The following is a 23,965-nucleotide window of genomic DNA, read 5'->3' as shown; positions in this document are numbered from 1 at the left end:
AGACTACGTGTCTGCTGCTCCGCCCCACGTCGGGTCTGCTGTACCAGGCACTGGGATCACCATGGCACTTGATGGTTTTCTTTGCACAGACATGGTGGCCTTCGTATGAGCCACCTTGAGACTGACGAAACCATCTCTAGAAAAGCAACATCCAAAACTAGGCTGAGACTCTCTAGCACCTGTCGCTTTCTCTTGCCATTGAAATAAGTATATGTATGTTTGTGTGTGTAGATACGTATACATGGAGACAGGCTGAGAGAGTTGGGGGTGTTCAGCCTGGAGAAGAGAAGGCTCCGGGGAGACCTTTGAGCCCCTTCCAGAACCTAAAGGGGCTACAGGAAAGCTGGGGAGGGACTTTTCATCAGGAGGTGGAGCGATAGGATGAGGGGTAATGGTTTTAAACTGACAGAGGGGAGATTTAGATTGGATATCAGGAAGGAATTCTTTGCTGTGAGGGTGGTGAGCCCCTGGCCCAGGTTGCCCAGAGAAGCTGTGGCTGCCCCATCCCTGGAGGGGTTCAAGGCCAGGTTGGACGGGGCTTGGAGCAACCTGGGCTGGTGGGAGGTGTCCCTGCCAGTTGGAACTGGATGATCTTTAAGGTCCCTTCCAACTCTAACCATGCTGTGATTCTATGTTATATGTCCTGCTTCATTCTTTGCTTAAGCAAGACAGGTCCTGCAAAGGAAAATGCACAAGGTAATTAGATTTAAAACTAACAGATCCCTGCCTAGAGCTGCTGCTTCTCCACCTGCTGATGGGCACCAGGCTGTGGTCCCTTACATGGTCCTGCGGGTCCCTACAAGCTACTTAAGCCCACGCACAGGCTGAATCTTAAAATATACCAACTGCTGTTGCCTTCCTAACAGCACTTCTGGGCTCAAAACTTGTCGCTTGCACTTCAAGGATCCAGGTTGTGCTCAGGAAGATGCTTGAGGTGTCACCAGTGCTCTGGCTGGAGCATGCTCATTCCCTCGAGCTCTGGCGCAATCCAGATTGCGCAGAATGGCCCACCCTCTCCCCACAAACCCCAAACACCTGTATCAAGATAAGAAGCCAAGAGCACATGTCCTGTCTCCCCTCAAACGTGTTTGGGAGTTTGTCGTCGTTCCCCGCCGCCGTATGCTGGCACCGTGCAGCGGTTGGTGGCTGCGTTTGGGGTGGGAAGTGGGCTGGGTGCAGGACGGGCAGTGCAGCACAGCTGGCATCCCAGGCTGGGGCGTCCTCCCCCTGCTCGTGCTGAGGGCGGTTGGATTGCTGGAGGGAGCCGGGGGGCAGCGGGCTGCTGTTGGCATGGCTCTGAAGGGCTGGCAGGCTTCTGGGGTGCTCTTGGTCCAGTCCACCTGCAGCACGTCCAGCCCCTGGCACAGGTGGGTGGCACTTTGAAGGTCCCTCCGTCTCTGAGGAGGGAGTGGGGAATGATATGGCTGGGTCTGGCTGAACAAGCGTTTTCTTGTGATCTTGAGCTGCCGTGCTGACGGGAGCCAGCGGGGCTCCCAGGGCTGTGTGAGCAAGGGCTTACACCAGGGCTCCTCGCTGCGAGAGGAGCCGTCACCTCCCGACAAAGTCTGTCTGGAGGAGAGGTCCATATTCCCTGCCTGACGGGACAGGGATGCTTCTTGGGGTTTTTTTCCCACGCAACCCAAGAGATGGGAAATCCCTCCCTTGGACCATGCCCCATATTTCACTTCCTGGCAGGTGTTGCTGCTGCCGGGGAGTGGCTCAGCTACCGTGCTTTGTGCCGTGTAAAGGAAGGAGAGAAGCTGCTGCTGGGCTCCTCCGTGCTTCTCCTGCCATCACCGATGCTGCCCAATGCAAGGCAGGGGTCTGTGATGATCATCTCAGTTTCTACAAGAAAAAAGCAGCGGGTGAATTTCAGAGCTCGGCAAGAGCTGCTCTGTTTCACTTGAACTGTGTTTTCTTGTTCTTTTCAAGTCTTATTCTGGCGTTCTGTGTTTCTGTCCCAGGTTCATAAACAGACGGCGCAACTATTTATACCATGCGCTTATTTAAAACCTGCCTCTCCCCATAATTCAGTCCTCCTTTAGGAGAACAAACGCAGTGGAGAGCTGGGATGGGGTTGCTGCCGCTTTCCTTCGCGGGGCTTCGGAATTCTTCACAACAGCAGTGACAGAACCCCAAAACAATGCAGCCCTGCGCTTGGCCTGGGGACAGCCTGGTCCGGCACCCAGCCCGCGGCCAGGATGTGTCCTGGGGAAACGGGCGCTGAGACAGGGACCGGGGCGAGTGCGGAGATGGGGCAGAAGCTGCCGCCTTCTAGGAGGTGGCTCACGCTCAACAGCCTCAAGGCATCTTTGTAGTTCGGGAAGGAAAGTTGCTTTTGTTCTGATGTTGTGTTTTGTTAAGGGACTTGTAACCTGACTGTGAAAGTTTGGGCTTGGATGATTCCAAGCCGGTGGGTTTGAAGCCAAGGAACAAGTCCGTGTTGCTGTGGCCCCTGGACCCTCTCCCTGGCCGTGCAGGCTGTGGGGCTTGGCTCTTTCCACCCGGAGCAGCGCGTCCGGCTCAGTCTCTGAGCTCTCAGGGCAGAGGTCCTGCTCCGCTTCCTTTGCTTTTTCCTCTCCCAGCTCTCGATTCGCTTTGGAGCGGGGAACCAGAGCACATGGCTCCAGCTCAGCCCTTTGGTGTGGGGCCGAGGGCAGGATGCTCTCACCAGGGTGAGCCTGGCAGCCCCTGCGGCCGCGGGGGGCCGGCAGAAGAAAAGAATTTGCTGCTAAATAATAATGCTTTTGTGTGCATGAGGGTTTGCACAGAGTGTTTTCTGAAGCTGCCTCTGAGTTTTCCTGGCACCCCCGAAGAAGGTCAGCAGCAGCGCGCGTGGCTCCTGTCCAGCCCTGGAAATACCCCTGGGGCTGCGGTGCCCACGGGGACGGGATGGGACGGGCACTTGCTGTCCCCAAGCAGGAAGTGTCTCTCCTTATTCATGCAGTCAATGGCCTAAAGAAAGGGCATCTTTGTGGCAGCAATTTCGACTGAAAGGGTGCCAAGAGAAGCTGTGCCCGATGCTGGTTTGTTTTGAATGTCTTCTGCGGTGCCTGAATGGGAAGAGCTGCAGCAAATCTGGGATTTTGAGGATGACCCAGGAGCGTTCCCAGCCTCCGGGCTCTGCGCCGTGGTCCTCGGTACTTTGGCAAGGAGGCTTGTTTGGCCAAGCAGCCCTTTGCTCGTGGTGGCAATGCTTCAGTGATGGCAGAGCCCAATAAGCCAAACTGGACACTGGCTGGCTTGCAGGAACCTTTGGATCCTGCCGTCTTCGTGCTCCAGGGACAAACATTAAGGACCCATTAAAGAATTTCACTCCTGGCTCCACACTGGGTGGAAGCAAAGGTGCTACCTCCAGGGACTGGCATCCCACAAGCAGAGCTGCCATGTCCCTGGCACCATGCTCTGCGTGAGAGGCTGCGCTGGACAGGATTTGCCTCTGAATTCTGGATATTGGAAAAAAAAAAATTGGTACAGGGAAGGTCCAAGCCTGCGCAAGTGAGAGGAGGCTGTGTGTGAATTTGTCACGCTGGGTTAAACTTGCAAAGACCTGGGCTCGCTTGCAGGGAGCAGACCACCGCATCTGACAGAGATTCCTCTCTCCTGGTAATTAATCCCAAGCCTCGGCCAGAATTAGGGCTGGGATCTTCCCCAGACAACAGCTGTCGCTAGAACTCTGTGTGAAAATACACCGGTAGGTCAAGTCTAGTTTATTAAACGGCGTTTTAACTGTGCAAGCCTGAGAGACAGATGTGGCTCTGTTGCCTGTGATTATTTTTTTCTAGCTGCTGAACGTGTTGGCTGCCGAGGCAGGTAGCCAGGCAGCGGCAGGCGTGTGTCCCTCGCTGACAGCCAGCTGGTGGCTCTGTGTGCATGTATGTGTATGCTGGTGTCCTGGTGTCCCCTCATGTGACGCCAGCCCTCCCCATGCCGCTCTCGGGCAGCCCTGTCACAGGGCAAGGTTTGGCTTTGGCAGGACGGGGATTAATCTGGGGTTTTTTTGTGCTGTGGCTGCTGCTCCGGTGTGGTAAGGAGACGCTGGCGGCGAAGGGGGAGGGCTCCCAGGCAGCCCCCTGCTAAATCAGCCACATTTCTGGGCCTCGAGACTGTCCCTCTCCATCCCACCCCCAGGATGGAGTCAGGCCATGCCCCGGGCTGTTAATAGCACAGCCCTTTGCTTTTCCTATACATTTGCCATAGGAGCCTCCCTTCTCTTGCTAATAATAAGAGATGCTCGCAATTCCTTGTGCTGGTCTGGCGCCTGCCTTCGGGGGCAGAGGATTAATGTCCCAGCCAGGCTCTGGCAGCTTGCTAATATTCCCATGGGGAAGGGAAAGCTGCCTTGTGAGCATTCTGCTTATTCCACTCTTTTATATGTGAGCTTTCTGCTCATTCCACTCTTTTCTATGTAAAAATGCAGCCTGTATTATAGTTCTTTTTATCTCCAAGGTGCCTATATGAAAACTGTGGCGCAGCAGTGGATTTCTGCTGGAGTTCTGTGTTGCAGGGGAACCTTTGTAGACTCTTCCCAGACACATGCTCTTAGGTGCTTGAATTTAAATAGCGTTAAAATTGGTTAGGTATACAGGTCTCAAAAAAAAAAAAAAAAAAAAAAAAGCCATTTTCCTTTTGTGTCACTTGGGTCTGTTAGTGATTTGTGTAGCTTGTCTGTAGTATCTCAAAAACCTTACCGTATCAGTTACGCGCTTTTAAAGACATCTAAATAGCGCGCTTCCCCCACGCTGACGGAAAGCCCTGGGCGCTGCAGGATCACAAATTTGAACCAGTCGGCTTCAAACGCGGCCAGAGCGAGGGGTGTGTGGTGAGGAACGAGCTCCTGCGCTGAGCCGGGGAGTTTGGAAATGATAATGTTAAGGCTGAGACCAAGCGTCCCCCGTGGATAGTAGCCACTGGGGATGGATGAAGATGGAGGAGTGGGAGGAGGGATGGTGCCAGGCACCTGGCACCTCCACGATGCCCTGACTCGGCATATTCCCAGTGGTTGCCCACCACAGCTGTATCACTTTGGGGCCGGGGAGGTTATTTTCCCCTGGTGCCGTCACCATCCTTACCCTCAGCCCCAGGGGAGTGGAGGTGGGGGGTCCCGGCACGCCCCGGGCATGCAGAAGCTGGCCTCGGGGAGAGAGGGCACCCTGCTTCTGGGGAGAGGCAGGGTGCTCGTTAACAAGGCTAGCATTTCTATGTTAATGGCATTTACTGGTGCAAACCTCCTGTTGTTGAAGTCTTCAAGGTTTCTGGCTGACACCTGTAGATAGATCTACAGAAGTCCCGGTGAATCAGGGCAGAAGCACTCCCCAGCTTGTGCACCAGAAATTCCACAAAAATATCATTGATTACGTATTTTGGGGATGTCATCTCTTGTTTAGCGAAATTGGGGAGCTTTGTGAGCCTGTGAGTACTAGTTATATGGAAAGTTTATTTGGCTTCTATGTGTATACGAAATAAATCAGTATTTGTAAATACATTCGCTGATATTTACAAACCAGAGCATCCTTTGCAGAGAAATGCACAGATTCAGCCTTTGCCAGGACCTTTAGGACCTTGCAGCCATGGATAAGGCAAGGGGCCCTCGGCTCGCTGGAGTTGCCCGAGGGAGTTCAGCGTGTGTCCGGGCTAGGAAAACCTACCTGGGGTCAGAGGGTGAAGCACCAGCAGGACGCAAGTGACACAAGTGCTGGGAAAGGGTGACGTGCTCCTCTGGCTCAGCCTTCGAGGAGGGACTGGTCGAGGGGATGTCCCTGGGACCACCTGGCTGCTTTATTGCTGTGAGATGGGGGGTTTACACCCGCAAGCCCAGAAGGGTTTCAGGGGTGCTGCCCTCCTCACCAGACTGTTTCCTTTTGCAGCAGGAGCTGGCACGTGGGGATTAAGTAATTGCCTAATTGTCCGTCGGAGGGAGGTTTTCCTGCAGTGCTGGGTCTCCGGTGCAGCCTGCGGCAGCGTGTGGCATCCCGGCAGCCGAGCACCCTCCCTCGCCGGCAGCGCCCAGCCCCAGCGCATCCCAACTGCGCCCTGGGAGCCACGGCCGAGCACGCCGCTGCTGCTGGCTCGCTCTCGGGGAGAAAAAACCTCCCCAAAGGAGGGGGGGGGGGATGGCGCACTCAGGTGGGAGGGGACCCCGACACATGTTGCCCCAGCCCCGCCAGCTGTTTGCCCTGCTGCAGCCCTCGCACAGGGTGCCCGGCGGGCACAGTAGCTGCAGCTGAAGGAACGGGGTCGTTTGCCAGCTGGGTAGCATTTGTCCAACAGACAAAAGCTGGGACACTTCCCCTTGTCCTGGTCACAGCACCAGCCCAGGTGGTATATTCATAGCTTGTCTGTTGCTCCTCAAAGTAGAAACAGCAACTGCCCTGCTGGAAATAACTCTCCTTTATCGTTAAATGGGCTCTTTGTTTGCATGCGCGCATGTCTCAAGGCTGATCATGTTGGATGGTGATCTTTTGTAATCAAACCTGCGTTGGCCAAAACCGTTCCCTTACTGATCACCAGCCCATGGCACCCCTTCTGGTGCTGCGTGCCCTCTTCCAGGACGGCGCGCTCTGGCGAGCGGGGTGACCTGCTCCCCAGGGTGGATGGGTGGCAGAGCCACCACCAGCAGGACGTTTGGCAACGTGTGGTTGAGCAGCAAAGGCAAGGAGCCCCATTAGGAGTGATAAAATTAGGTACCTGGTCCAAGAGACGACACGCCTTCTGCTTTAAAGGTTTGTTTTCAGAATCAAAGCCAAAGAGTTTAGACTCTTTATTAAAAAAAAAAAATAAATCCCGATCATAACAGTTTTTTTCATGTTCCTGAGTGCACTGTTGGAGACTGGGGCGTGTGTGTTTGGATTAGTTTTAATGAGGAACCTTTTAAGGGAAAAGCTGTGGTGACAGGTGGGCAGGGAGCTCACTGCCTCACTGGCAGCGTGGGGTGGCCATGGGGCAGCAGGAAGCTGGGGTGTGTCTTCTGCTGCTCTTCAATGTTCACGTATCTCAGTAGGCTTCTCATGATCCAGCTGTTGTGGTGGCTGGTGCCTCTTCAATAACAGGGAACCAAGCCAGCGCTGAGGTCTGTGCTGGGGGTGGCATCACAGCCTGAGCCCCGTGGCCTCCATGACCATGAGCCAGCATTGTGCCCTTGTGGCCAAGAAGGCCAATGGCATCCTGAGGTGCATCAAGAAGAGTGTGGCCAGCAGGTCAAGGGAGGTCATTCTCCCCCTCTGCTCTGCCCTGCTGAGGCCACATCTGGAGTACTGGGTCCAGTTCTGGGCTCCCCGGTTAAAGAAGGACAGGGAACTGCTGGAGAGGGGACAGCAAAGGTCTACCAAGATGATGAGGGGACTGGAACATCTCTCTTATGAATAAAGGCTGAGGGATTTGGGTCTTTTCAGTCTGGAAAAAAGACGGCTGAGGGGGGATCTTGTCAACACTTATAAATACTGAAAGGGTGGGTGTCAGGAGGATGGGGCCAGGCTCTTTTCAGTGGTGCCCAGTGACAGGACAAGAGGTAACGGGCACAAACTTGACCATGGGAAGTTCCATCTCAACACGAGGAGGAACTTCTTTCCTGTGAGGGTGGCAGAGCCCTGGCCCAGGCTGCCCAGAGAGGTGGTGGAGTCTCCGTCTCTGGAGACATTCCAAACCCGCCTGGAGGCGTTCCTGTGCCACCTGCTCTGGGTGACCCTGTTCTGGCAGGGGGTTGGACTAGATGGTCTCCAGAGGTCCCTTCCAACCCCTGCCATTCTATGATTGTCTCACCACCCACGCGGTGTCGCAGCCCCTGCCCGGCGCTGCCAGCCCTGCCCCGTCAGCACCCGCCCCGTGATGCGGCGTTATTAAAAGAAAAGGGTTACTGTTCCCGCTATGCTAATAGGGCAAATGCCTGCTCTTCGAGTAGCTGCTCCCTTCCTGACCTCGGGGAAGTGCCTGCACGCAGCAGCAAGTGGAAAATCACTGCATGCAAGTGGCTCGCTGGGGCCGCTGGTTGGCACGGCACAGCTTGTCCCCTGCTCACACCTCCTCAGATGCCTCACGTTTTCCCGTAGAAATGGGACCAGCCCTCGGGAGCGGTACCAGCAGCGATGGTGGCTTCTCTTGCCGGCAAGGACGTTGCCAGGCAGGCTGCCAGCCTTTAGCTGTTATTAATACCGTGCCTGGGTGCTGTTGAGCAACAGCCACGACAGCAATAGCTCATCAATGGGACAGGAATAGCTCCTGGCCGCAGGCCTGTTTGGAGGTGACATGGGATCCTCTGGGTCATGATCTGTTGTGAGAAGAGGCTGTACCTGTCCTCCAAAATACCGGCCTCGTCCCATGGCTTATGGAGAAAGCAAGACGTTTGCCTCAGTGCTGGCTCTGGTTGGTGAGCATCCCGATGTCCGTCCCAGCTCTGGGCAGTGCGGGCAGCAGATGGGGCAGGGCTGGGATTCATCATATGGAAAACGCTTAGCGAGACTGTACAGCGTGGAGTTTTCCTTAGAATCAGCTGTTTCAAATGAACTGGAGTTTAAAATAAGCTCTCACGTAAGTCTGAAAGTGATAGTGATACACATAGAGAGAGAATTAAAAGAATTAAAGAATTCTGTACATACATGCATAGAGAGAGAGAATTAGAAGAAGTTTCTTTTATGTTTCCTGTAGATGTCCGTGCAGCAGGTACCTTAGAAATGTTGCGTAGAGACAAACACAGCAGTGTCCTGGCATCACTTGGCAGAAATACCCGCTTTGGTGTGCACAGGCTTCAGGGCATCCAGTCCCCAGGACCTATTCTTACCCAGGATGGTATCCTGGTATGCTGAAGAAGGATCCTGGATTTAAAATTACTTGAATGCTTTTGGGATGACTGGATAGGAAGGAAGAAGCTACACAAGTATGCAGAAGCCTCTGTGGTTTGTCTCCCAGGCCCTGGGAAGGAGACAGCTTTCTTCTGTTTGCACTAACTTGGTTGGGTTTTTTTTGCTTTTGAAGGAAGTGGGAAAAGGGCTTAACAGAGCCAGAGCAAGCGGTGAAGCGAGAGGCTGGCGGGGTCGTTTCTCTGGCAGCACCTTTCTGGTGGGCTGGTATAGTTATGGTTAAAGCCGCGCGGCTGCCCGTCTTTCTACAAGAACTTTCCTGGTTTTGGCAGGACAGAGCCATCTTGATGGGTGTTTTGTGACTACTTTGCAGACGTCTTTTTGCCACCTTTTTGCCTGTGCTAACTGGAACGGGCAGTTACCCGCCCTCCACCGTGATGGGAAGAGGATCCCAGTGGGGCAACAGTTCCACTGTCCCCGCAGGGATGGTCCCTCCTGTGAAAGCTGCTCCCAGCCCTGGCAGAGACGGAAATGGAGCGTGTCTCCTGCACCAAAACCATACCAAGGGCAGGAGCTCTGGGTACCCACCAGCCTGTGCACACACGCGCATGCCCCTGCCCGCTTCCCGGTCCGGCAAAGCGTTCTGCAGGCAGTGAGCCCTGCTCATACAGCCCGGGGCTCCATGGCCAGCCCTGCCCGGTTCCCAGGGGAAAGCCTGTAAGAAGCGTTGAGAAGTTTCCCTGGGTCACCTGGGCTGACGATGGCCGGGAGCGCCTTTCGCAGGATCCTGCAGTGGCAATGCCTTTCAGCGGTCCTGGTGGTCCCCTGGCAGCTTCACCACTATGGCAGTGGTACCCAGTGAGCTGGATGGGGACATCTGGAAACGGGCACTCATCCCAGCTGCCTTTGTCCACCATGGGGAAGTATTTGCCAGTCCTTGGAATAAAAACTGTGGCCCTTGAGGCAGCGGTGAGTGAGTTACGGAGGGTGGCTGACTCTCAGGCAGCAGCGTCTGGCTTTAACTCCTACGTGTACCCTCCTACGGGTAAGACGCTTGCTAGGAAAGGTGACTCCGGGCAAGTGTCCCATAGAGGTGAGACTGTCTTTCCAGCCCTGGATGTTTAAAGGAGGAGAAAAGAGGCCGACACACAAAGCTCGCTCTGTGCCTTGGTGTCCCCAGCCTGGCTGTGCTGTCCCAGTAACGCAGAGGACACGGCGGAGGAGCTGCGGCCGGTGCCAAGCCTGGGAGCGGTGCCAAAGCGCTGCTGAGGAATGAACGAGGGGGAGATGGAAAGAGGCAGCTGGAGCCGGCGCCGGGGCTGATGCCGCCCATGTGCTGCCACCGGGGCTGTGCCGGTGCTGCCGGGGCAGAGCTGCGGGTCCGGGGGGGGCCTGGGTGCAGGTCAGGTCTGCGGGATGCTGCAGGGGCGGTGGTGTCCCATGTCAGTTTCTCCAGGCGGTGCAGCTTCTCCAGCTCTGCTGCATCATGGTCTTCAGTGCTCCTCTCCTCGTCTTATCTCCCAGCTCCCGCTTCCCAGGAGCTGCGACCGCTCTCTCTGCTTCACCGCAGAGAGCACCAGCGAGGCTGGCACTATTCCCGCTGTAATGGAGATTTGGGATCTGAGCAGGGCCCTTCAGCTCAGTGGTGGTTGTGCCATGGCCGGGAGGAGCTGCCGCACACTGTGGGATGTCCTGTGCTTGCACTGCCACCGACTGGGGTCCTGCCAGCCATGGCCTGCTGGTGCTTTGCTCGCTCCTCTCTTCCTCTCCCTGATGGTCTTCCCCTGCATCAGCATCTCGAGGATGTCTCAGTTCCCCCGGCCAGGCAGTCTGAAGGGCACTGGTGACAGGCAGCAAAAAATGGCACCGCTCCTGCTTCGGGGGGCCCCAGCGCCACGTCCTGGTCCACCCTCACCGACATTTGGCAGAGGGCTCAGCTGCTGCGCACCAACTGCTGGGCCATCGCCCTAAAACCGGCGCCTTGTCCTGTGGCAGAGCCACCAGCACATGCCACCCCCTGCCACCAGCGCGCAGGGTCCCCTGGGGTGCGAGGCGCCAGATGCCAGCCGGGGGTGGGCGGTGGGCGGGAGTGGTGCCACTGGCCCGCTGGGCATCCACCAAGTGTCCTGCCGGAGTGTGGCTCAGCCCGGGCGCCATTGCTGATCAACTTGCTGCTGTTTGTTGTTTATTCTGAAATAATTGCATAAATCACCAGTTGGTGGTTTTCTTCTGTGCCTGCAAGAAGAATTCTATCCAGGGGGCCTGTGCACTGTGTGGCGTGCACAAAAGTTTGTGGCATTGCCTTTTATTATGCTCTTTCTTGCGAACAAATGCTAAGCTTGCACAAATGTTTGTGGAAGGAAGCGAAGGAGATGTGAACAGAGGCGGAGGGAATGGCTGGGCCGCGTCTGATGACTGGGGGGGTGTTTTTTCCCTGTGTTTCCCTCCCTGCCAGGGTCCCACCTGCGGGCTTGCCGAGCCGAGCGGTGCCCGCTGCCCCACGGTGATGCTGGCTGCCCGCCGTGCCTGCGGTGAACGCGGCCGCGCCAGTGTGTGCGGAGGCTGCGGGTTGCAGCAGGGATGTCCGGGGACAACAACATGGCCGTGTGGGTACGGCTTGTCCCCTGGAGGGGACAACATCGGGAGGGCATCCGTGACCGCTGACGGTGAGCCGCAGCAGGGGCTGGAGTGAAAACCTACACCGTCTGGGGTTTGGGTTTCCAATGTCCTACATGTGCCTTTGACAGCGAAACTCCCATTTCTTCTGCTCTGGGGGTGTTCCTTTTCCCCGGCTCCTTCCCGCTGCCTGGGAACGGGAGCGCCGCTCGGTGCGTTCGAGGCAGGAAGGAAAGCCTGGAGCTGTTTAAAACTCGCAATCTTCAGGGAATTTCAATCGCCGTCTCAGCCTGTTCGCAACCAACTGAATAACGGTGCAGGGTTTGAATCGCTGGCCCGCCTCCGCAGGCAGCGCTGCCTCCTCCCTCCCTCCCTCCCTGCCTGTGCCGCGCTCCTGCCCGCACTGGGGCTCTGCCCAGCTCCCTGTGCCGCAGGCAGCAGCCATGGGGGTGCTGGGGGGTGCCCCCAACCCCACGGTCTAGGGGGGGGCTCCGCGCTTGCCCCCCCTGCCCGGCCCATCATGCCATTGCTGGATTTTTTCTGGGCTTGCTTCAAAAGAGCCAAGGTAAGGAGCCGTCTATTTAAACGGTGTCCGTCTTTCGACACCTTCCTAATTTCAGGGAGAAGCTGCTGGAAGGGATGGCGGGGGAGGCGTCTCTGGTGGGGTTTGCGCAGGGTGCCTGACGTCTGTGCCGGAGGGATGGTCTGCCCGTGCCCCACATGCACGTGAAAGGTTAATTTGGGATGGGCCGTATGCGGATGCGTGGGTCAGTGCGCCCTGTGCTCCCCGTCAGCGGTGGTACCCACGTCCCGGAGCCGGTGCTGTGCCTGGCTGAATGCGGGCGGCGCGTGTGTAGCGATGCAGCCCCCAGACGCGTTTTGCACATCCCAAGCCGGGTCCTGCCGTGCACAGCTCGGGGGGTGGCCGGCGGCTGGGCTGGGGGCACCCCTGCAAACCGGGGGTCTCCTGGAGGCTCGGGGCTCCCGGGGTGGCAGCAGGACCACGTCTGCCTTTGCTGACCCGGAGGGACTGCGAGCAGGATGACAAAGGAACAGCGAGACCGGAGGCCCTGAGTTTTTAATTTCCTGCAGCAGTGGTTCTCATGGCATCTGGTATTTTTCATTTGGGTTTAATTCCTCATCTGTCGCCTTAATAACGCGCAACTCTCTCTCTCTCTTTCTCTCTCTCTTTCTCTCTCTCTCCGACTGCCCCTTTTTGTTGTGTTGGATTTCTTGTGTCACAGCCTGTGCCGTGAGGCCGTAGGTGTGCCGGGCGGATTTTGGTGGTATTGTTAGTATGGATTTCAGGAGCTTCAGGTTGGAAAAAGCAGTAAAATCCCTTTCCAACCAGTGCTGTACGCCGGGCTGTGTCCAGGGAGTGGATCTGCCGTGGTGACATGAATGTGGAATGCACGCTGCTCCCCCGGGGTTTCAATGCGAAGCTTAAAATAGTTGAGTCTAAAAATGACATTTGTGAAATTCATTAATAATATTAGTAGCTGTCTTGTCCCTGCTGTCTCCAGAGAGCTTAGCACGTCCTTGTTAACCCTCCTCGTCCCTGGCAGCTGCACGTTGTCGTTGCCATCGTGCTCATGGCGACGGGGAGGCAGGGACCGGGTCCTGTCCCCCCCCAGCCTTGCAGAGCTACAGCTCCCAAAGGGCTCCAGCCTGGTCTGCGCTGGGCTCCCGGATACCCGTGAACTTCAGCGAAATCGAAAGCACCCAGCAGACCGCTGGCTTCAGCCCATCACCTTGAGCCCGACGAAGGGTCCGGTGGCCTCGCTGGCACGGGTGGCGGGGAGGAACCGTGGGATGGCTCCTGCCCTCGCTGTCCCCAGGTCCCCCCCCACCCCGCCAGGCTGCAGCTGCTCCTCTGGCTGCGGCCCCGGGCAGCGCACAGGGCTTCTCCCCACCCCGACACATTCCTGGCCCCCCTCCCTGTCTGAGGATACTTCTCCATCTGAACCCTCCGGTTTTACTAATTAAGCCAATACTTGTATCTGCTTCTTGCTTAGAAAAGGCTTTTGCAGGGTGCCTGCAGCACTGTGGGGACTGGACCTGGGCAAAAGTTGCTCATGGGTCTGGGAGTAAATTTGTCCTTTGGTTCTGGGGCTCTTCCTCCCCACCATCACCCCCAGGCACTGAGATGTCATGGTCAGGGACCTGTGCAAGGCCCTGAGATAAGGAAAACTCCAGGCAATTGGAGGTTCCAGAAGATATTTGACTGTTTGCCATGGGATAGGTGGCATTTACACTCAGAAAGGATTAGAAGGGTTTAAATCAGACATCAGGAGGAAGTTCTTTACACTGAGGGTGGTGAGACACTGGCCCAGGTTGCCCAGAGAGGGGGTGGAGGCCCCATCCCTGGAGACATTCAAGGCCAGGCTGGATGAGGCTCTGAGCAACCTGCTCTAGTTGAAGATGTCCCTGCTCCCTGCAGGGGGGTTGGACTAGATGGCCTTTAAAGGTGCCTTCCAAGCCGACACATTCTGTGATTCTAAGGGCTGGGGTCTGCCCGAGAAGAACAAGGGTGAGAGTCCCTGGGCTCACCACCTCCAGCCACCTGCCATGGGGAAAAGGCAGATCTGTTTCAGTAGGTGTAAGCAAAGTGGTTCTTCCCTTGGAGTGGTGGCCCAGCAGTGAAGGATGGGAGACTCTGCCTGGATGGGAGCTTCCTGGGTGCTCAGAGGCGAGGGCCAAAATGATGTTTCTGCATTTTGTGCTTCCTCGTTAGCTCAGTCTATGAGGCTCTTCTTGAATTTGGCATTGCAAAACCCCAGCACGGCGATAAGGGGCTCCCTGCTAGATAACACAGGTGCCTTATTCCCAAGTTCAGGAATGGTTGTGCTCTTTGCATAATTTCTTTTGCTGGTTTTAAGCTTCCCGTTGCTCTGCTTGCAGTAACACAATGTATTCCGGGGGACACTTAGTTTCTCTCTTCTCCTTCCATCGGCATACTGCCATTCCCATATTTCCACTTCAATTCCACAGCAGCCACCTCCCCACCAGCAAACAAAACCTGGCTGATCCCCGCCTGGGTCCCACAAGTGTTGGACAAGCCCCCATGGAGTGCGAGGATTTGGGGAAGGGGCAGCCGGGAGCAGCTCTGCCTGGCCGGAGCGGAGAGCTGCTCCCAGGGCCGAGCGGCTGGGTGGGCTTTGGGAGAATGCCGAAGGGATGGAGGACACCACCGTCCTGATTTCCCTTGGTGGGCACCGATGGCCTCACATGGGGCTGAGGCTTCTGTTTCACCCTTTTTTCCTCCTTGTGGTGGTGTTGCTCAGCTACTCGCTCTGGAGAGCAGAGGAATTTCTTGAAGAGGGCGAAACGTGCAGGGCTCTGTCCATGGGATTAAAGCTTTCCAGGTTAAATGAAGTGGAGCTGTGGCTGGTGGAAGATTTCACGGGGAAAAGAAAGTATTAGGGCCAGGATACAATGGCAGGGGAGAGGAAGGTCCCCAAAGCTGCCTTAGCACAAGGACCGGCTTTCCCTGCCCTTGCTATGGCCTGGGAGAGCAGCCTTAGCTCATCCCCTGCCAGACCTTGCCCCGCTCCGTGGGTATCGACTGCGTGTGTTGGCTGCACGGCTGATGTTTGCAGAGCTTGTGATAACAGACGTGATAGGGCGATCATCTCCCTGTCCAAACATTTTCGGCTCTGATGCTCTCCAGTTGCCCGCACGCTGCCAGAGGGGGGCTCGGGCGCCTGCGCGGGCTCTGCCGGGGGAGCACAGAGCCCAGCACGCAGCTCTCGGGCAGGCGCTGGTGCCAGAAGCCCGGCAGCGGGGAGATGGTTAAGCCCATCTCCCCCCCAACCCCCGGTCATCCCCAGCCCCGCTGTCCCGGCAGGAAGAGGGGTCCCGGGTGGCCCGTGGGAAAGGCCGGCTCAGCAGCGCTCTGCATTCCTGCAGCGATCCCTGCTGCCCTGCCGGCACCTCTGGCCCCGCTCCGTGGGGGCTGCGGCTGCGCTGGAGGGGGCTCGTCTGTGCCTGGAGAGGGGCTTGGGGAGAGGCCTGGGCTCTGCGCCCACCGGACTGCTCCTGCTTCTCCATCTCCTTGCAAATCGCCATCATCTCCCTCGTGCCGGCACGGCTCTGCTGTCTTTAAATCCCATGTCCCTTGGCTTTGTCCCCGCAGAAGTCCAGACCCAGGCGAGGGACAGCCCCTGTGCATGGTGCTGGTGGCCCCTTCCCCACCCCGGGTGCTGAGCCCATGGAGAGGTTTGGGGAGTGAGAGCCCAGCCTGCTTTCAGCTTTTTCTTTTTTTTTTTTTCTTTTTTTTCCTTTCTTTATTGTTGGCTTTCCGTGCCTGCAGACACCATTGTACGCTCTGCTCCCAGACCTGCTAATGCGATTAAAACATGGACAACTCCACCGCCATCTGTGCGGCCGCACGGGTACCAAGGGACGTGTTTGGGGACACTTCAGCCCGGTGCCTCCTCTGCCGGAGCGAGAGTCTGCCCCACTGAGGCTTCCCCAGTGCCGCCCAGAGCCAGACCCGGCTCCAGCGTGGGGGCAGACCCGGGTGTGATGCAGAGTGTGCGGGTGGCTCACGGGTGTCACCCGCGGCACCGCGGCTCAGAGCAGAGCACCGTGGTCTGCACGCTCGGGGGAACAGACCGCATCCTCCGAAACCTCTGTTTTGATCCCTTGCCATGGATCCGACATCCCTTGCCTGCCTACCTGTCCTCTCTCCCGCAATTTTGCAGCATCCCTTTCAAGCTGTCAGGCAGAAAGGTCCGTTTCTCCATCCCTCCCGCTCTCCCCAGCTCCCTCACCTGCCCCAGGGATGCAGAGGCCCTGGTCCCGGCTGCTGCTCCTCCTCTGATGGCTTCCAGCAGGCACGAAGCCACGGTGGTGGGCACATGTTGGGCACACCGCCTTTGCCCAGTGCTCTGAGCCATGTTTGGCACGGATGTTTTAAAGCCAGTGGGTCTGATGGCCTTGGGCCAAGCCTTTGCTAGGGCTCTGCATGTCCTCAGAGATGGAGCGGGCACTGCTGGTCCCAGCTCCTCCCCTGGAGAGAGGAGGCTGGAGTGGGGACCGAGCCCAGATACGAGTAGTGGGAGGCCATGGATGTACAAATCAAAAAGATTAAAAAAATGATTTATGTTCTTTTTTTTCTTTTCTTTTTTCCACAGTGTTTCACATTGCTAGAAGATAAAAAAGATGCAGGTAAGCCGTGACAATGTTTTCCGGGGCGGGAATACTGCGGCTGTGGGGTGGGCAGGGGTTATGAGATGAGGAGTGCCGTCCCCTTGCTGGGCTTCTGGTTTCTTCTGCCAGCAGTATGAGTTTTCCCCCAAACTGTTGTTTTTCAAAGGGGCAGCAAAGGCAGCCGGTGTGAGGCAGTGCCGGCCAGGGCACCCAAGGGTGCAGGAGGGACCCCCCCAAGACGTGCCCAGCCCCTCCTTCGCCCCATCCTTTCCCCACCCCGGCTGCAAACGTGGCTTGGCCGTGTGTTGCGCTAATCACCAGTCAGTGCCATGAAATCCCGGCTGCTGTGTGTGCGGAGAGGCCCCGCGGAGCGGAGCGGGTCTCCTCGCCGGCGTGTGTGTGCTGTGCCGACACCGTCAGCCCTTCAACCAGGGCAGCCCAGCCCGCAGCCGCTCGGCTGCTTTCCCGTTCCTTTCCAGCTCCCCTCTTCTTTGTTGCAAACAACTTTGTGCTCCACAGATAAGCTCATTAGGAGCTCCAAGGCATTGAGACTGCCGGGCTGTAAGAAGGAGGGTCTCCCCCCGGCTTGGAGCCCCCTCAGCGTTGTGTGATTGAGATGTCTCACCGGTGACAGCCAGGCAGGAGGGAATGGCAGCGCAGCTCCTGGCTGATCCGTGGTTGTTGTGAATGTGTCCGCGGGTTGCTTCTGCCCTAACCGTCCCTCTGCAAAGCTGGGGGGAGAGGTTGGGGGTCAGGCCCACCCTGCCAGGGGGGGTTCGTGGGTGCTGGGGAGGCTGGAGGCTGGTGGAGGTCTGCAGGAGGAGGAGGTGAAAGAGGTGGAGGAGGAGGAGGAGGAGGTGGTGGTGTGTCCCTGTGAGGCTGGATCAAGGATGGGGACAGAAGCTTGGGGGCTCCTGGATGGGGCACAGCCAGCTGCATGTTTTAAGAAGACGGCAGGGCCCCGCTGCCAGACTTGTGTGAAACGGCATTGCTGGTCCCGGCTGATGCTTTGATGGCTGTGGAGAAAGGCTCCGGATCTCGCTTTGTCCTTGTGCTCGACCCCGCAGAAACAGCCCCGCTGCCAAGCGTGTCCCAGCTGGTGGGCAAGACGGGGAGAGGTCCTGCATTTTTTAATTTCACTGGTCGGTGTCATGGAGGCTCTTTGCTCCGTGACACCTCCAGCAGTAAACTGGCCAGCTTGTGCCACTAGCTCGTGGCGGAGGGACCCTGGATCGCTCCTCGGCCCCGTGTCAGCCCCTCTGCTTTCGGCACAGAGCTCAAAACCGGCCCCACAGATGGTGGCTCTCAAAGAGCCGCGAAGGCGGGGAGGAGCGGTGCTGCCGGCCGGAGCTTCGGCGCGGTGAAAAGGGAAACGCCGCCTTGCAGGGAACCCATGGGATGTGCCCAGGGATCTCCAAGCAGTTGCCCTAACTGGAGGGCAACGACCCAGCCTCATGTTTTTCATCCATGTAAGGGTCAGGTGAGCTCCGAGCCCAGCTGGTGCAGGAGCCCCGGAGCCCAGGAAAACTCTGGGAAACAAAAAGTGCTGTGTGAAGGGAGCTCCAGAGGTCATCCTGGGCGGTCTCTCTTGTCCTTTTGCGGAAGAGATTAACAACATCAACACCAAGACCTTGTTAAAAAGGGGTAGAGAGCTCTGTGCAAGGGAAGGGGCAGGGAAGACTCCTGCAGATCACATCCATGGCTGGATTTTTGGGGGAATTTTGTTTATAGGGTTTTTTCCCCTTGGCTAAAACTACCTGTAAAATCCAAGTCTCTCTTGGTAAAGGCTCAGCTGCATTCACAGCAATCCCAGCCCGCTCCTTCCTGGCCACGTGTCCGTGTCCCAGCCCTGACGGTCTCCATGCTGCTGGAGGGATGCTCAGCCACCTCAGCGTCATGCTCATGTAGGGGTCTGAGGGCAGGAGGAGCAGGAGCCCTCACATACGTGAGCAGCTGAGCGGTTTTACACCAAAGGATTTGTCACCTGTGATTGGAGGCGTGGACTGGAGCCGTAGCGGGCTACTCAGCCTCACCGCAATCTGCAGCAGCATCTGGCCCCCCAGCGTGAAGCCCGGTGGAGCGTGGTCGAAGCTTCCCTTTTCATGGGAATTACACTGGACTTGGAGCAAGCCCGCCAGAGGTTCATACCCTCTGCTGGGGTTTTTAAAGCTCTGAGAGGAGGCAGTCACTTGCTGTCCTCTTGGCTGCCCGTCCCCAGAAGAGGCTCTGACAAATGGGGGTCACTTAAGGAAACACTCAGTGTTCTCAGGAGAGACCATTCCCTTCCCTGGCGATCTTCTAACCCCTTTGGGGCAGGCACCAAGAAGACCTCAGCTCTCAAGACAACGGCACGAGGCAGGGTTGAGTTGGTTCTGCTGTACAAAGCCGCTGCTGCTCCCCTCTCTCATTAAAATAGCTGGGTCTGCCGTGCGCAGCTGCCTCAGGAGTAATGCTGGAAGACCCCTCGGATTTCACCCGCCTTCTTGGAGGCAACGTCTCAGCAGGAGCACACACGGGGACTCCGTCTCCTCCCGGCAGCATCCCCCTCCTGCTGCAACCCCGCTGCGGACACAGTGCCGCACCGAGCCGTCCCGCTGGAGCAGTCCCAGCCGGGGCCGGGTTTCCATGGATTTCCTAACCCTCCGCTTCCCCTCTGACATTCATTTCCCATGTATTGTTCTGGACAAAGCAGAAAGGAAAGGCTCGCACACCGGCCGTGCACGCCAAAACTGCATCCTCCGAATAAATCCCTGCCGAGAGCAGCATCAGCCCTCTGCCAAAAGTAGGATGGGGATGTCATTTGTCATTTGCCCTGCAAATGTCATTAAGCCGTGGCCTCCTCTAACTGCCAGGGGACAGGGACTGAGCTGATGGCTTCCTTCAGTGCAGCCAGGCAACGGTGATATTATACAGTATTTCAAAAGTGGGCTTCTGCGACTGTACATGGTGAAATAATAGAGAAAACAAACACAGGGGACTCGGCTGAACTTTTGCCCCTGCGTGAAATAATAAGGTTTGTATTTACCCAGCATCTGGATCTCCGAAAATAACCCGCTAAATTTAGCTTGTTGTTGATACGTTGTCACAGCTGAGTTATTCTTTTTCTCTCTATACATGAAAAATCTCCTCTGTTCGTTCTCTTGGTTTGTAGCCCGAGCACGAGCCCTTCGTTCCTCGCCTGGCGTGTGCCTGCACGTTTGGTGCCCTGTTTATCGGGGGAGAAAAGGGGGATTGGGATCTGGTTTTCTGTCATTGCTTGAATAGGCTGAAAGAGAGAGAGGGGGGCGGGGGGGCTGGCAGGGTGGCTGCTGCGGGGGGTGCGGGGACCAGCACCCCGGGGCTGCGCTCTGGCCGCAGCATCCATGCAAGGGAGAGGACCTTGAAGGCAGGGGGTGGGATGGTGGATGTGGCTGCGGGGACCCGTTTCTGGGGACTTCTGCAAGTGCCGGAGAAATCGCTGCCTGATACGTGGTGGAAAATGCGGTCACGGGTCTGGATCCCGGTCGAAGAGGTAGGAAGTCAAAAAGCTGAAGTGAATGTGATTATTAGTGGGCTTGGTGTGACATGTGATGAAAGGGATTCTCCGTTGCTTCTTCCTCTTCCCTGCCCGCCCACGGGGTCAGTCTCGGGCTCGGCTGGTGAATCACGCTGAAACGCTGACCTCCATCCCCGAGTAACCTCAGGTCCCCCGGGAGCAGCCCCCGTCCCAGAGCCCCGCGGGTGCTGGCCTGGGAGCAGCAGCACCCAACCCGCGCTCGGGCGAGCTCTGCCCCACTTTTGGGTATTTTCCATGAAGGAAGAGAACCGTTTCTCAAACATTCTCATTTTCCTTCTGTTACAGCCTCTGTGACCCTACTGTAGGCACTCTCCTGCCACTGGGAATCGATCCCCCCAGCTAGTGTCAAAATGCTTTGTGATTAGTTCTCGGTACTGAAAACTTTTTTAAAAAAAATTTAAAGGAATATTTCCCAAACAAGAATTTACGCGTTAAAAATCACCCTTCCAGGGCAGCTTGAGAGCAAACAAACAGTTTGTGCTTCTTTCCGTCAGGTGTTTTCTCGGGAGCGGGGCACAGCATCTCCTCAGGCTCCAGGCACCATCTCCAGCGTTTCCTTTTCAGCCTCCTGGGTGAAGCCTTGAGGTGATTTTTGAACCGCGGAGCTCTTTGAGACGTATTTATCCATATTGGTTTAATTTCCCCTGGGAGGCAGGCTGGCGCTAAAGCCCCTGGGCAGAGCCGAGGCTGTGACATTCCCCCCCGTCCCCCGGGGGTCTCCACCTGGGGATATTTACAGGGAGGTGCCTTCCGCACAGTTTCGATAAAACACATTTCTCAGAGCTGTGCTGGGCATATTAATCCACGAAGCCATGTGTATAATTACATCCTTGGTTAATTAACAGGCACCTCCACGGCAAGTGATCCGTCCGTGCAAGGAACTCCTGTTAATCTCTTGACCTACCGAAATTTTAAACACTTTTGGTTTGTTGTCTTGTCACCTCTTTATTATTTTGTCAAAAAATTTGAAGGCTGATGGATCACCCCCCACCTTTCCCACCCTTTCCCCCCGCCCCGAGGGACGGGCAGGCTGCGGAGCGCTCCTGCCGCCGTGACTGGCTCCCGAGAAACAAGGCGAAAACGTGAAACGAGGAAAAAAAAAAAAAAACAAACTTCAAAAGAAAATCAAAACTGACTTGGCCACACTTCAGTTTTTCCAATACATGATGGTGGGGAAACTATTTGTCAGAGGCGTGAGGCCCCTCCGGCCCATGAAATGAAGCCATTTCTTGTCTTTGTTCCCTTTTTGCCTATAAAATTTTCTGTGACTCTGAAAGGCAGCAACGGCTGGAGTCGCTGATCCCCATCCCCCAGCTCAGCTCCTTCTGGGGCTTTAATTTCAGGGTCTGGAAGTTTTTCTGTTTCCTGTAGCTAACAAAATGCAGATTCTCCCCTTGTAACAGCAGGATCCTATCACGAATTGGGTGATTTTCTTTGAAGGGCAGAAAGGAAGAGCCTTGGCTAGAGAGAGGGTTTTTCCTCGTGCCAGCTGGGCTGCGGGGCGCTTGGGAAGTGCAGAAAAGGAGCTGGGAAAAGGCCCCCTTTGGCCGCCTTGTGCCCAGTATGTCGCCAAGTTTGTCCCACGGCAGCAAGAAGTGATGGAGACAGACTGGAAAGAAATTGCGGGCAAGAAAGTACGTTTATATCTGCAGCCTCTGGGTAGTTTGCCCGAGGCCAAAAGGATGGCGAGGGAAGTTTCGAGTGTGGTTACTTCCCTGAAGTTATAATGAGAAAACACATTGAAAACTAACAGAAAGGTTTGTCTGTACAATGGTTTTTCTTTGACATGTCAGCGGCATTAAAGATGCAAAGAGAGGTAACGTTTTCCCGTGTCTGGAATGATCCATCTGTAATTCTGGAGAGAACTTTGCTGTAAACGGAGGAGGCTCCGGGCTGTGCAAGCAAACACGGCCTTTGTGGGTGCTTTGTAATACTCCTGTGGTTTTCTTTTCAAAGCGTGAGAGGTCAGGTGGGGGAAAAAAAAAATAATGTGCGAGGTGTTTGCAGGCCAGTCTGATCATGTCAATTCCTTCTTTTCTTCATGAAGAGCCTCTCAATCTTGCCTGAAATGTCCGCAGCGCTTGGAATCCCAACCCGCCCTCGGGAGGGCAGGCAGGGAGCGAGAGCGTTCCCGGGTACGCTGATGCTGTGTGGGACCAGACCGCTGCTGACTCAGTTTTAGGTGGATGGAGCTGAAATGTGGAACGGGCGAGTCACCATCGCATCGACCTTGACACCTGAAAACAGCCCCCCCCCGGCTCCTCTTCCTCCTCTTCCTCACTGCTCCGCATCTCAGCCCGTGGGATGGGGAGGAGGGGGACCAGCCTCACTGTCTGCTGGGGCGGGGGGGGGTCAGCCCAGCCTGGTCCAGGGCTACGGGGGGTGCCTGAGGAAACAGCGTTTGCTGCACATAGTGATGGGAAGGACTGAGATGGGGCTGCCGGTGGAAGGTGGGCTTCACGAGAGTCAACGCAGGTGGGATGCAAAAGTCGGAGTGGGGCCTGAGAAGGTGGGCCAAGAGGGGCCGGGGGTTTTGCTTTCCTCTTGATCTAAAATAGTGCGAATTTGGTGATGTTCTGGCCCGGTGTCTCTGCTGCCCGCTCCGTCTGAGCAGGCTGATAAGGGCGTTTCTGGTACGGCAGGAGGGACAGATCGCGTCTGCTGAAACCTGCAGCGGTGGTGAGGTTCAATGTGTTTATAATGGCTCGTAAGAGTGCTTGTCTCAGGTAGAGCCTTCATCCTTGTCGCTTTAATATTGCAGGTACTAACCCCGCTCTGTTCGCCAGCTCCGCACTAGGGTCTGTATTTCGGTGTGTTCGGGGTGTGACAGAGCAGGGACGTCCCCATGCTACTGCAGCCCCTGGTCTCCCTCTTTGCTCCTGAAAACGCTGGGGTGAAATGAATATTCTGGGAGCGATGGAGGGCAGGGAGCATCATTTTGAGCCCATCTCCTGGTGGGTGAGGAGCTGGGGGTCCCAAAGCCAAGTGATGTCTGTCCCGAGTAGATCACCTGCCTGAGAGACCATCAGGAAAAAAGAACCCCATGCTTTTCATCAAAAAAAAGGCATTATTTTGTATTCGATAGTGTCTTAACGATGCTTGTATCAGTCTCGGTATTAAGAATGTTAAAATGCTTAAGGAATTTTTCGTCATTTGGAACTCCGGTCCTAAAACTGGTTTGACGTGTCCGTTAAAGACAGCTGTGGTAATGGTGTGTGGATAACAATCCTGAAAGCGATTTATTTTGGGTTGTGTGAAAGGGGAACCACCGTGGCTCGGCTTCTCGGTCAGCTGTGACGCTCAGTGAAGAATTACATCTCGTACCTGCCCAGAGACTCGTTCCTCCTGCTGTTAAACGATCCCTTTGGGAACGGCCCAAAATGCACTGGGTGGACACGAGTTATTCCTCAGGGATGGGGAGGTCAGTTTAGTTTGTTGTAGGTGAGGGGAAAATGGAGTTTTCCAGAGTTCCCACTGCCAGACCCCGTGCTGGTGACATTGCCCACCCGGTTGCTGGCGTGCTGGGGTGAGTTGTAGCCAGGGGCTGTCAGCCCAACGGGGTAGGGGACAGGGGGGCGGAAGGTTTTTTGGGACAATCTGCACAAGAGCTGGGAGCAGAGCCGCAAATCCCCTCCAGAGGGTCCGTAGTTGCTCCCAGGAGCAAGCTGAGCCAGTAAGATCCCCAAGAGATTAATCAGCATCTTATCTTTTTTCACTTGTCCTGATAAACCCTGTACGTGCTTCCCAAGGCTTAGACTTGCAAACCACCACCGTTATCTCTGGGACAACAAACCATTCCGGTTCGTTGCACCCCCCTGTAGCAGACCTGCAGTAGTTAGCATCGTTT

General features: G+C 56.2%; 1 protein-coding gene across 2 annotated transcripts in view; it reads left to right on the top strand.

The window, feature by feature from the left end:
- The window catches only part of STARD8 (StAR related lipid transfer domain containing 8), an 86,639-nt gene that overhangs the window by 5,505 nt on the left and 57,169 nt on the right, over positions 1-23,965 (top strand). The window contains exons 1-2 of one of the 2 annotated variants that reach the window (XM_063345979.1): positions 11,660-11,973; positions 16,547-16,580. In XM_063345979.1, coding sequence (XP_063202049.1) covers positions 11,929-11,973; positions 16,547-16,580 — 79 coding nt within the window. In that variant the 5' untranslated portion in view covers positions 11,660-11,928. Of the gene's footprint in view, positions 1-11,659; positions 11,974-16,546; positions 16,581-23,965 lie in introns of those variants that run through there. The other variant, XM_063345976.1, reaches the window with a different exon arrangement.

This window comes from Chroicocephalus ridibundus, chromosome 9, assembly GCF_963924245.1.
Source record: "Chroicocephalus ridibundus chromosome 9, bChrRid1.1, whole genome shotgun sequence".
NCBI lineage: Eukaryota > Metazoa > Chordata > Aves > Charadriiformes > Laridae > Chroicocephalus > Chroicocephalus ridibundus.
The sequence above is the reverse complement of the archived record's forward strand: the minus strand, read 5'-3'. Positions and strand labels throughout refer to the sequence as shown.